Source organism: Myxocyprinus asiaticus, chromosome 39, assembly GCF_019703515.2.
Source record: "Myxocyprinus asiaticus isolate MX2 ecotype Aquarium Trade chromosome 39, UBuf_Myxa_2, whole genome shotgun sequence".
Taxonomy (NCBI): Eukaryota; Metazoa; Chordata; class Actinopteri; order Cypriniformes; family Catostomidae; genus Myxocyprinus; species Myxocyprinus asiaticus.
The window spans coordinates 30,817,981-30,830,194 of record NC_059382.1 but is presented as its reverse complement, the minus strand read 5'-3'; the positions used below and the strand labels follow the sequence as shown (position 1 = coordinate 30,830,194).

Sequence of the window (12,214 nt, the reverse complement as noted above, 5' to 3'; positions counted from 1 at the left end):
AAAAGATAAACACGATATCGTCACCTTCTCTGCAGATCGAAAGTAGATGCTCTTGTCGGCACCACAGCTGACCATACAAACCTCTGAACTGGTCCCTACAAAAATACATATTATGCATGTGATACAATATTCAGAACTGCAGCACTCTTGCTCATTTGATTTTGCTCAATTATTCCCCACTGTTAACTCACCTGTAAATTTGATAGCGGTGATGGAGGCTGAATGGTCGTAAACTGTCTGTACCAAGTTGTAGTTCCTGTCCATGTCAAAGATATGAATGAGTCTATCACGACTCGCTGAGGCCAAGAGATGCAAGCCTACCAAAAAAAACAATTCATATACACTGTAATATATACACTGAAATATTTCTCTCTAGAGCGGGAATAAAGCACGTTCAGCACTACTCACTTTATTCCCGCTCCGCGCGCTGCCTCTCTCACCGCTATAGACATGAGGCGCCGCATAAAGCCTAATTTACTAATTTACGAGTTGCAGGTGTGGTTATCTTAACAACAGTAGCGGAGACACCACTACAGATACTGGTATCTTTCAATTAAACACACTGCAGAAAACAAAAATTAAGTAAAACTATCTTCATCTGTCTGATGTGTGATTCAGCCGGTTCAGCTAACCCAGGTTTGTGTCAGGACAAGTTAACTATAACGTTTTTTTCCTTCTAAATTTAGCTTCATTAATCAGCATGTTACGAGCCTTTCATAATAAACAAACAGATTGTTCTAATTTTGTGAAATTAATCAGAGATGTCATCATGGCAAGGAAAGCCTATTTATGCTTAAATTAATCAAACAGATATTTAACGCATCACTGTTATGTGAATTGTTTGTTTGTTGTTAGTAGATTCTCACTTTAAGGAAAATAGAAAAAAAATGGTCCATTCAGGCTTTTACATTTTTATAAATTTTTTCCTCAGGGGACAACCCTGAACCCACAGTATTTTATCTGTCAAAAGGCCTCCTATGTCCCATACATACAGTTGTGCTCAAAAGTTTGCATACCCTGGCAGAAACTGTGAAAGTCTTTTATTTAAGGATAGTGATCATATGAAGCCATTTATTATCACATAGTTGTTTGGCTCCTTTTTAAATCATAATGATAACAGAGATCACCCAAATGGCTCTGATCAAAAGTTTACATACCCTTGAATGTTTGGCCTTGTTACAGACACACAAGGTGACACACACAGGTTTAAATGGCAATTAAAGATTAATTTCCCACACCTGTGGCTTTTCAAATTGTGTCCACATGAGAGCTAACAAACTCATTGACTTTATACACAGACACTAATTGCAATTTTTTTTTTTTTTAAAGATCGATTATTTTATTTTTATGATTAACATTTTTATTTATTAAAACATAGGAAAACAAAACAATTATAAATACACAAAATCAACTTTTACCACCCACTACCACCCCTCCTCCTCCTCCCCAACCCCACAACAAACAGCCCTGTGAAAAAAAAAAAAAAAAAAAAAAAAAAAAAGACAATTACCCCTCTCTCTCCACTATTCCTCCCGAGAACCCTCCAAGAATGCTAAATATCCACCCCATTTTCTTACAAACAAATCCGGATTCCCTAGTCTTCTATAAGACCCCTCTTCTAAGGCTGCCACTCTCCCCATCTCTGAGCACCACTCCTGAAAGGGGGGTGCTCCAACTGACTTCCAACTCCTCAAAATCACCTGCCTGGCGACCATAACACAGGTTAGGACCCAATCCTCCACATGTTTATTCTCCATATTAATTTCTGCCCCATCTCCCAAAATACAGAGTCTGGGGCAAAACGAAGCCAGAGTGCCCAAGACATCACATACAAAATTCTGAATTCTCAACCAAAACCCTTGGATCTTAATGCACCCCCAAAAAACATGGGTTATATCTCCATCCTCCGATTGGCATCGCCAGCAGGTAGGTGTGTCTTTAAGACCAAGCCTAAACAGTCTAGAGGGGGTCCAATAGAATCTATGAAAAATATTGAACTGAATAAGGCGAACCCTTGCATCTCTAGATACAGACTTGTCATTTTTCAGAATCTTAGTCCACACTCCATCCTCCAATACCAAATTCAAATCTTTCTCCCATAATCTCTTAAAAGTTAAAGCTCCATCCCCCATACTCTGAATTAACAGGTAGTAGTACACTGATGCCTCATGACCTTTTCCAAAAGCCGCAATCACCTCTTCCAAAGCATCTGCCTCCTTAGTGGGGGTGTGCTACTCCCAAAAATAGTACAAAGCAGGTGGCGCAATTGTAAATATCTATAAAACTGAGGTCTGGGGATCCCAAAATGTTGGACCAAGTTTTCAAACGATCTCAACACTCCACTTTCATATAGGTCACCGAGTGTAGCAACCCCCCACACAATCCACTCTGGCCAGCAGAAAGGGGACTTGCCAATACATAATCTTGGGTTCTGCCATATGCTCGAGGCAACATTTAAATAAGTGTCCAATTTAAACAATCTGGACACTTTAGTCCATACCGAGTGTAAATGCGAAATAACGGGGTGTAACTTGTCCGATTAGTTTGATAGAGATGCTTTGTAATGGCGAAATAGGGGCAAGAACTGCCTGTTCAATAACAAACCAGGGAGGGGCTCTCTCAGGTGGAAGTGACCAATAAGCCAAATGTCTGAGACTGAACGCATAGTAATAAAACAAAATCTTGGGTAGGCCTAGCCCTCCTTTATCAATCAGCCTATGTAACTTATTAAAATGCAATCTGGGACATTTACCGTTCCAAATGAAGGACTTTGCAATGCTATCAAATTGCTTGAAATAAGAGAGGGGGACATCTACAGGGAGAGATTGTAGCAGGTAGTTAAATTTTGGAATAGAATTCATTTTAATTACATTAACCTTCCCAATAATCAATAAAATGTAATGAAGCCCACCTGCCCACATCGCTCGAAAATCTTATTAAAGGGTAAAAATTAACTCTAACTAAATCAGACAAATTTGCTGGGAATAAAATCCCCAAATACTTAATGCCCTGTTTGGGCCATTGGAAGACGCCCAGCTGGAAAGCAGTTACTGGACAGTATGCTGTCAGAGCCAAAGCATCGGATTTAGAACAACTGACTTTGTATCCTGAGAACTTGGAAAAGGAATTAATAATTTTGTGGAGGCAAGGCATAGATCTAGTAGGTTCAGAGACAAATAATAAAATATCATCTGCGTAAAGCAGAAGCTTATGCGCCACCACCCCTGGAAAATCATCCTCCCCCCTTATCGCGGCTGCTAATGGTTCCATGGCAAGACAGAAAAATAAAGGGGAAAGAGGGCAGCCCTGCCGAGTGCCCCTATCCAAAGTAAAATAATCTGAAATTAATCCATTTTTTTGTACCGCTGCAACAGGGTGTCTATAAAGTAACTTAATCCAACCAATAAATGTACTCCCGAATGCATACATTTCCAAAATCTTCCCATTCTACCATATCAAACACCTTTTCGGCGTCAAGTGAGATGGCAGCGACCGGAGATTGATCATTCGCTACAGACCACATGATATTGATGAGACACCTGATGTTATCAGAAGAGCTATGGCCCCGAATAATCCCACCTGATCTATAAGAGATGCCATAACCTTACTTAGTCGGTTAGCCAAAATTGGAGGAAGCTTTTCATTCTTTAATGATTCAGTATAAACTTCTAACAAAAGTGGAGCCAGTTCTGTAGCATAGGATCTAAAATATTCTGCGGCAAAACCATCTGTCCCCGTAGCCTTGCCAGTAGGTAGGGACTTAATTACCTTGTCAAGCTCCTCCAAGGTTATCTCAGAATCAAGAAAATTTGCTCAATCATCAGTTTAGGAAGATCTAATGGTTCCACAAAGTTTCTAATATCTTCATCAGTAGATGAAGACGTGGAACTATAAAGATCAAGCTAGAACTCTTTGAAGGCATTATTAATATCAATGGCTGAGGTAAAAATTTCAACACCAGCAGATTTCACTGAGGGAATGATAGAAAGAGACTCTCTCTGCTTTATATATCTAGCCAAAAGCTTCCCTGCTTTGTCATCTGACTCAAAGTATGACTGTCTTGCCCTGAATAACCAAAACTCCACTTTCCGCAACAAAATAGTATTATACCTATATTTCAATCGGGTCAATTCTCTGAGGCCATCAGCTGACATACAGCGCTTCAGCTCTGCCTCTGCATTTTTAATATTCCCTTCCAACTCCACGAGTTCTCGTGCTTAGGATTTTTTGATGAATGAGGCATACTGTATGATCCGACCCCTAAGAACCGCCTTAAGTGTCTCCCAAGCCACACTCACAGAGGATACTGAGGACCAGTTGGTCTCCATATAAACACTGATTTCAGTCTTTAACATTTGTTGGAAATCAGGATTTTGCAAAAGGGACACATTAAGGTGCCAACTATATGATTTCTTTTTCTCTATGTGGCAACATCTCTAAACTCACCAAGGCATGATCCGAGACTAAGATGTTTCCAACTGAGCAAATCAACAACAGATGAAATGAGGGATTTGGATATCAAAAAAAAAAAATCTATTCTAGAATAAATTTTATGGACTGATGAAAAAAAAATTCCCATCCCTACAAGATGGGTTCAAAAGTCTCCAAATATCCGTAAGACCAAGATTTTTACACATCCTGTGAAGCGTCAGTGTTGCTCTAGGGGGCTTGCACACTTTTGCTTCACTGTGATCAAGGACTGAGTCTATCAAAAGATTGAAGTCTCCTCCCAATATTATAACATAAGAGGTGCCAGCAGTTTGCAGCATCCCTTCGAGATCTATAAAAAAGCCCTGATCATCAGCGTTAGGTGCGTAAATATTAGCCAAAACCAACCTTTGCCCTTGAATTTCAGCTAAAACAATAATGACTCCCCCTAATTTATCTTTAGTCTGTTTGAGACATTTGAATTGTAGATGTTTATTAATCAATATAATGACTCCCTTGCTCTTATTTGAGCCAGCACTAAAAAAAAACAAGTCCACCCCTTATCTTCCCAAATTTTCCAGCTTCCTGCGGGGAGAGATGTGTTCCTTGAAGAAACACTATATCATATTTCCTACGTTTAAGAACAGTAATAACCTTCCATTTTATGGGGTGCCCCAACCCATTTACATTCCATGTGGAGATAGTACACTCATATTAACATTTGACATTTTGATATAGTAGAAAAAAATAAATTGTCTCAAAAACAAAATTATACAGACCACATTCCCCATTAGTGAAACAATCAAACCCCGAACATCCCCCTGAACAAAAAAGAAAAACGTGCGCATTAACCCCACGCACGAAAGGGCCAACCGACGATGATCCCTCTAAACTCAAAAGGTCCATGAACGCCCACGAGCCCCCACGGCCACTTTGCCATCGGATTGCTCAATTCTGCCTCACAAATTTGTCATTTTGTAAAATAAATCCCAGCCAATAGGAAGAATGAACACAAAGAATGTGTAGATTCATTCACAGAACTGTCTCAAAAGGTGTGATCTTCCACAAAACAAATTCCAGCTGATATAAAACCATTCAGATATGTTCAGTGAGCCGGCTGTTATGAGTTCAACGGATGATGTAATCATACCAATGTCCCGTAAAAATACTCAACAAAACAAACTACAGCCAGCAGGAGGAATAAGCACGAAGAAAGAAAAGATTAATCCACAGCTGTTCCAAAGGAGTGTTATTCAATAGAACAAGCTCCAGCCACTAGGCAGAACTAATACAAAAAGAAACAAAACAGGCATCCCGGTTCCTCGGATGGTCGGGTCAATTCACTCGGAGGCCGCATAAAAGTATATACCATGAATAACAATCCGTCAGCTTTATAAAAGACATCCTTTGTGTGAGCATGTAGATATTTTGCAGTCATCTATAGTGTCCACTCTCAAACTGGCCAGGAACTTCAGTGCAAAAGTGATCTTTCATCAAGGCAAAAGTTTAAGGAAAAGTGTTATTCACAAAACAAGCTCCAGCCACTCGGCAGAGCCAACGCAAAAGAAAAAAGAAACCAAAATGACACCCTGCTTCCTCAAAAGCCAGAGTAAGTACAGCGAGTCGACCCACTCACATGAGAAACACCCAATGGTTTACTCACCCATTGATCCTATAAAAGACATTGCTTGATTGGGACATGTGAATACTTTGCGACCGTCCTTCGTTTCTATTCTCAGTTTAGCCAGAAACATCAGAGCAAAAGTGATCTTTCCCTGATGTAAGAGTTTCTTACATTCCTTGAACCGATCGCGTTTCTCGTGTCGAACTCGCAAAGTCCAGGAATAAGAAAATATTATGGTTCTTTCAAGAAAGCTTCCCTTTGCTCCTCGCCTGGCGCAACAAGATCTGTATCGGATGATCTCAGAAATCTAGCCAGAATCGCCCTCAGCAAATCTGTGAGCTCGCTCGATTTCCAGCTTGTGGCCTGTTATGTCGAGCAGACTTGGGAAAAGCTCGTCTAGGAATTTCACCATATCTCTGCCCTCCTCATGCTCAGGAATTCCAACAATTCAAACGTTATTCTTGCGGCTTCTATTCTCAAGATTTTCAAGCTTTTCAAGGAGATGTTCCAAACCAACTTTGGTCGCAGGCGGATTAGTGGTTAATTCCCTCTCCTAAGATTCCAGAAAATCGATTAGTCTCTCAATATCAGTCACTCTTGTATCTATCTCGGAAAATTTATTTCCATCGCCGTAAACGATCGGCGTATTACAGCGAGATCCTCCAAGTCAGCAAGAACCTTCGTCAACATCACCGACATGTTGGACAACTGACGCTGGATCTCCTCTCCGGCCGCGCCATCCAAATCGAGTCCCCGGTCTGTAGGCCTGTCGGGGCTTTCATCCTGAACACGTACGTTTTTTTAATGTCTCCAGAACCCGAGGATTTTGACTTCTTTGCCATGTTTTGCCTCAAAGAGCAAATGTGTAACTGGGTGTATCAAATTTCACCAGATTATAATATAAAAACTATAAAAAAATTTAGCAAAGTGCGCAGAGCTCGTCGCTCACACATCTGCTTCTTGCATGGCGTCACGTGACCCCCCATTAATTGCAATTTAAAAAGCCACAGGTGTGGGAAATTAACCTTTAATTGCCATTTAAACCTGTGCATGTCACCTTGTGTGTCTGTAACATGGCCAAGCATTCAAGGGTATATAAACTTTTGATCAGGGCCATTTGGGTGATTTCTGTTATTATTATGATTTAAAAGGGAGCCAAACAACTATGTGATAATAAATGGCTTCATATGATCACTATCCTTAAATAAGAGTTTTTTTTGCATGATCAGTCATATTTTCAAAATCAATGCCAAAATTTCAGCACAACTTTTGAGCACAACTGTAGCTATAGATTCTGAATGTAAAAATATTTCAACAAAACTGGACTGCTGTCATTCAGTTTCAAAACAAACTGTTGATCTTATCTTTTAATATTCACATCCAAGTGCCCTCGACTGATGAAGTCTTGATGGAATATTTTAATCTTTTGATAGAAAAGATCTCTCAGACCCCGCTAGCCATCCCTGGGCCTCATCAGGATTATTAATTTATTTTTACAAAGTACTATTGCTGTCAACAAGGCAAGTTATAAAAACTATAAAAAAATAAAAATAAATAAAAAAAAACAGATACATAATTGCCTAGCCATATAACTACTGACCATGTAAGCTACATATTATCCAGACATTTGCTGGGAAGGAAATGTAGAGACCGGACCTCTTGGAACTTTAAGAGTTCCCCTGCTGTAAAACTTCTTGATTACTTCAGAACCTTGGTTCCCTGAAAGAATGGAATGAGGCGCTGTGTTAGAAGCTGAGGACATCCTCCCAGGGGCAGTGACCTTGAATCCCTTTACAATCAACATTGGCACACAGGCCTGGTTACTGTCAGCCTTGTTCAATCAAATCAACACCTAAACAGAACATTTTCAGCAGCATGAAGTTGGCCAAAAGGTCTCACTCAGAAGCACACTATGCCAAGATCGAAAGAAATTTCAGAAATTATGGCAGGACCATATTCTTGATCAAATTAGCTTTTATGCCCATGGGGCATTGTAGGCCAGCGCAATAGCATCCATGACCCAGTGTGACATTCTTTGCTTGGAAACGGGCAAACCTTTTGTGCAGCCTCTAAAGCAAACAAAGAGTTGCTCCGATTCACTGAACTGACATGTTTGGTGAATGTACACGTGTAATACCCTCAGAGGGCATAATATGCGTAATCTCTTAGCCATGTCCGACTCAAGAGGAGCAGAATGTCTGTAAGGTAACAACTTAAGCCCTAAAAAACGTTGCCAGCACTTTGGGCACATAACCATCCCTGGGCTTAAGAATGGGCACTGACAGACCTGGTCTGAACTCTAAACAGGAGTTACTGACCAAAAGGGCCTGAAGGTATCCAATACTTTTTACTGATGCCAAACCGAGTAGCAGCACAGTCTTGAATATGCATAAGCTTAAGCCGGCAGTTTCCGTAGTTTCTTTACTCACTAAAAGCTGCATATTGACATAGAAAGCAGCAAGCCTAGAGAGGATAAATACGCAATCACAGACTTTCACAAGGTAAAGTTACCCCATAAATAACATCGAAATCACTCTTTTACAATTGTTTATCCTCACATGGTACTCCTCTTGTTATTTCAGGGAGCCACACATGACAGGGAATCAGAGAAAGAGAGTTGCGTCGAGTTGGTATCACCCCTCCACCATTCATAATCGGCAAGTATGTCCTACCTCAGACTGAAGAGAGCAAGATCTCAGCAAAACATTTGGCAATTGTGACACCACTGCTGTCACTTCATAGTACTCGTGCCCATCCTTGGTATGGGCCGATTGAAACCTCTGCGTTAAAGCACTTTTAGCTAAACCAAAGAGGCTCTGCTGACAAATCGGGGCATCAAGCAGGACGGCTTCGTCCCTGTAGCTCAGATCTGACAAATTCAGCCAGGTGTGGCGATCAGCGTATATCAGGCTACCCATAAACCTGTTGATGGCTTTGTAGCCCAGAGCGCCAGATCTGAGGTAAGTAGCAACTCTTGATTAGCCTTGGGGTCTGGACCATTTTCATCCAAGTCCTTTAGCAAATCAGCTTGGAAGGCCTGTAACATAGCCATGGTGTGCAGCGAAGCACGAGTCTGAACTGCTGAAGTGTAGGCTTTATCCAACGATGTGGATGTGAGCCTACAAGGCTTGGATGGATGTGCCGGCTTAGTTTTCCATGCCAGCGTGGAAGAGCATAAGTGTGCTGTTACTACCTCTTTGAATGGGGAAGATGTGCATATCCCCAAAGCTTGGCACGGTCCAACAATATGAAGGCTGCTGCACATGTGACAGGTTCTCACAGTGTATGGCTATTCTATTTGTGGTTAAACTATTTTATTGAATAATAACACAATTATAGAGATATAAACAAACAATTGGAGAAGCGACAGCAATTAACTTATTTTGGTCAAATGGGCACAGAATGACAAAGCAGAATCCAGCAGCATCCATCCGTCCATTTACCTGCTTATCCTATATGCATTCGTGGGGGTGTACTAAGCAGCATGAACTTTCTTAGTGTGCTTTTTTCCCATCAGTCTTGCATGCTCCACATCTGTTGTGAGGAGGCTTGTGTAATCTGCGATGGTATCACACCGAGTATTAAGATATAAGTAATGATAATCGATTCTTAAATTCCATAATCAATGCATCTAAATTTCTTTGTCAGATCGATGCATCATGACACAGGGACGTATTGCTCACAAGGTGGAAAACATATTTACCGTCTTTATAAAAAAAAAAAAAAAAAAAAAAAAAAAGTGTTTCAGCAAGTATGCTTTTTCAGTTTGCTTCAAATTTGCTCTTTTTCTTAAAGCAATGTACACACTGCAAACACAAGTGCTTTGAAATGGTGCTTCTTTGCAGATACACGCAGGCAGAAGTATATAACTCATTTCTGCTGACCAGGAGAAGAAAGCTCAGCGAAGCATTGGTTAAGGTTTCACATACTCAGATGGCATCTCTGTTGCCCTGAAAGTGGGAAATTCTGATGGTACGAAGCAGACTCCAGCTTATATGCTCACTATGACTTCAACATAGGTGAGTGTCAAGCTTCACTAGTCAATCAAATTGCAGTGATTGTAAAGGGTTTCAAGGTCACTGCCCCGGGAAGAGCTCCAACAGCGTCTGCTTCTGACACAGTGTCAAAGTTCTTGAAAGTGAACTAAGATTTCCTAAAACCATTGGAAGGTATATAACAAAAAGCCATATTATGCAATAAATAACAATGTTCTAATTGCAGAAAAGAGGTGAATCTTTTAAAACCTGTCAAGAACATGAAAGGGTCATATTTATATTACACCCCAAAATCAAGAAAGAAAGAAATGAAATTGACTGAAAGAAATTAAGCCTCTTTTTTGGCCTATTAAGATTTTTTGCACTGAGATGTTATTTCCACCATAATCTTCATTACCAAAATGCAACATTCTCATTAACATAATGTGAAAACAAATTATTTTAACTGCATAGTATTTTATATCCATGTAGTATTTCTTGTACTGCATTTAATTTGTGCGCATAAATAATTGATGTATAACAGTAATTTTACCGTAATGCAGTAAATTACTGAATGTAACTAATGAGAATCTAATGAAAATCATCATTGAGAATAATATGAATTACAAAAAACTTAAACGTTAGATAAAATTACAATGTTTAAAGATGATAAAAATGGCATCTATCTGGCATTCTTACCAGTCTCATTAGGGGAGAAGGCAAGACAAAAGACCTCCGAATCATGGGCCTCAATTTTCAGAAGCTCATCCATGAACTGCAAACCGAAAATTCTGAAGAACAGACAGTTGATTTAGCACTTGCGTGCATTTATGCTTCAATTCTATGTAGACCAAGCATTCATAATGTTTTTCACCTCAGGTTTCCACTGCGGTCTCCAGCAGCCAGATGTTGCCCATCTGGGCTGATACCCAACACCCTGATCCCAGATTTCCCATCCTGGCTGCCACCCTCTGCTTTTTCAGCCTCTGCTTTGAGGAACTGTGTGTCTTCATCCACATACACAATCCTCACGAGGTCCTGCAACACATGCACATATAATAATCAACAGACACTACTAGAATATGTATTGGCAAGCTATCTATGGAGATTTTACAAAATAAGCATGGACCCAAACCTTTATCAACATCAAGATTTTAAAGCTGCACTACGGATGGTTGTGCTCTCTAATGACATCTGTGGTTGAAACTTAAAATTGCAAGAAATTTGCAGGAACACACTTTACGTGACTTATGTTTCGGCACTGCTCTTCTGCGTGGATGAATTTCATGATTTGAGCTTACCCGGACATTGCCTGTGTGTGATCATGACTGGGAGATACACCGAGCCGGAATCACAATCATAATGTTCTTTTTTCATGTTGATATGTTATACAGAATAATTCTATTTAACATTCAATTAAACATTTAAAATAAAATATTACTTGCTTTGATAAAGATAAACACTCGTATTTACATATTTTGAAAGAATTCAATTTTACATTTATAGTGCTTTTCTGACACTACACCCAAAGCTCTTTTACACTGATAACAAACCACCACCAGTTACCAGCCTATTTTAATTTGATCATTTGAGTGTTTTATCTACTATTAATGTTTGTATTGTACTATGGTGAAACTCGTGATATGACTGATATGAGTTAAATGGAAGACTTTTATATTATATTGTACAGTCTCAGTTGATAATGCAAGTAAAACCGTAATACTACAATAGTATGTCTATGGACTGCACACAACAACAATGTAAACTTACAACATAAAACAAAGATCTAATAATTATGGAGATGAAATATACTTTAAACATGAAAATAATATGCATAAATATGCAATAATTTCTTTAGCAGTGAAGTTATAACAGATAGATGGTTACACACAAAAAATTAATATGTAGATTTCTGTTCTATAAAATCAGCACATTTTAAACAACTTGAAATTATTATACATTGTAAACAGACAGACTATCTGCTAAAAGGACTCTGTAAAGCACTCTTAGCGAAACTGGAATCTACAGCAATGCTATAAAATACTCAGAAGTCATGAATATTAGTAAACATGTTACAGTAACTTCTCCAGGCAATGTAGATACAACATGATCAGTTAACACAAGAGTATTGTTTGATTCATATGAGCATGACAAGCAATAAGCTTCAACAACCCTACCAGACAACATA

General features: G+C 39.4%; 1 protein-coding gene across 2 annotated transcripts in view; it reads right to left on the bottom strand.

Annotated features, from left to right (window-relative positions):
* LOC127430324 (mitogen-activated protein kinase-binding protein 1-like) overlaps positions 1-12,214 on the bottom strand; it is a 65,759-nt gene that overhangs the window by 30,333 nt on the left and 23,212 nt on the right. For both annotated transcript variants that reach the window (XM_051680054.1, XM_051680053.1), the window contains exons 11-14: positions 10,901-11,064; positions 10,726-10,817; positions 192-317; positions 25-95 (exon numbers count right to left, since the gene is read on the bottom strand). In XM_051680054.1, the coding sequence (XP_051536014.1) occupies positions 25-95; positions 192-317; positions 10,726-10,817; positions 10,901-11,064 (453 nt within the window). The remainder of the gene's footprint in view (positions 1-24; positions 96-191; positions 318-10,725; positions 10,818-10,900; positions 11,065-12,214) is intronic.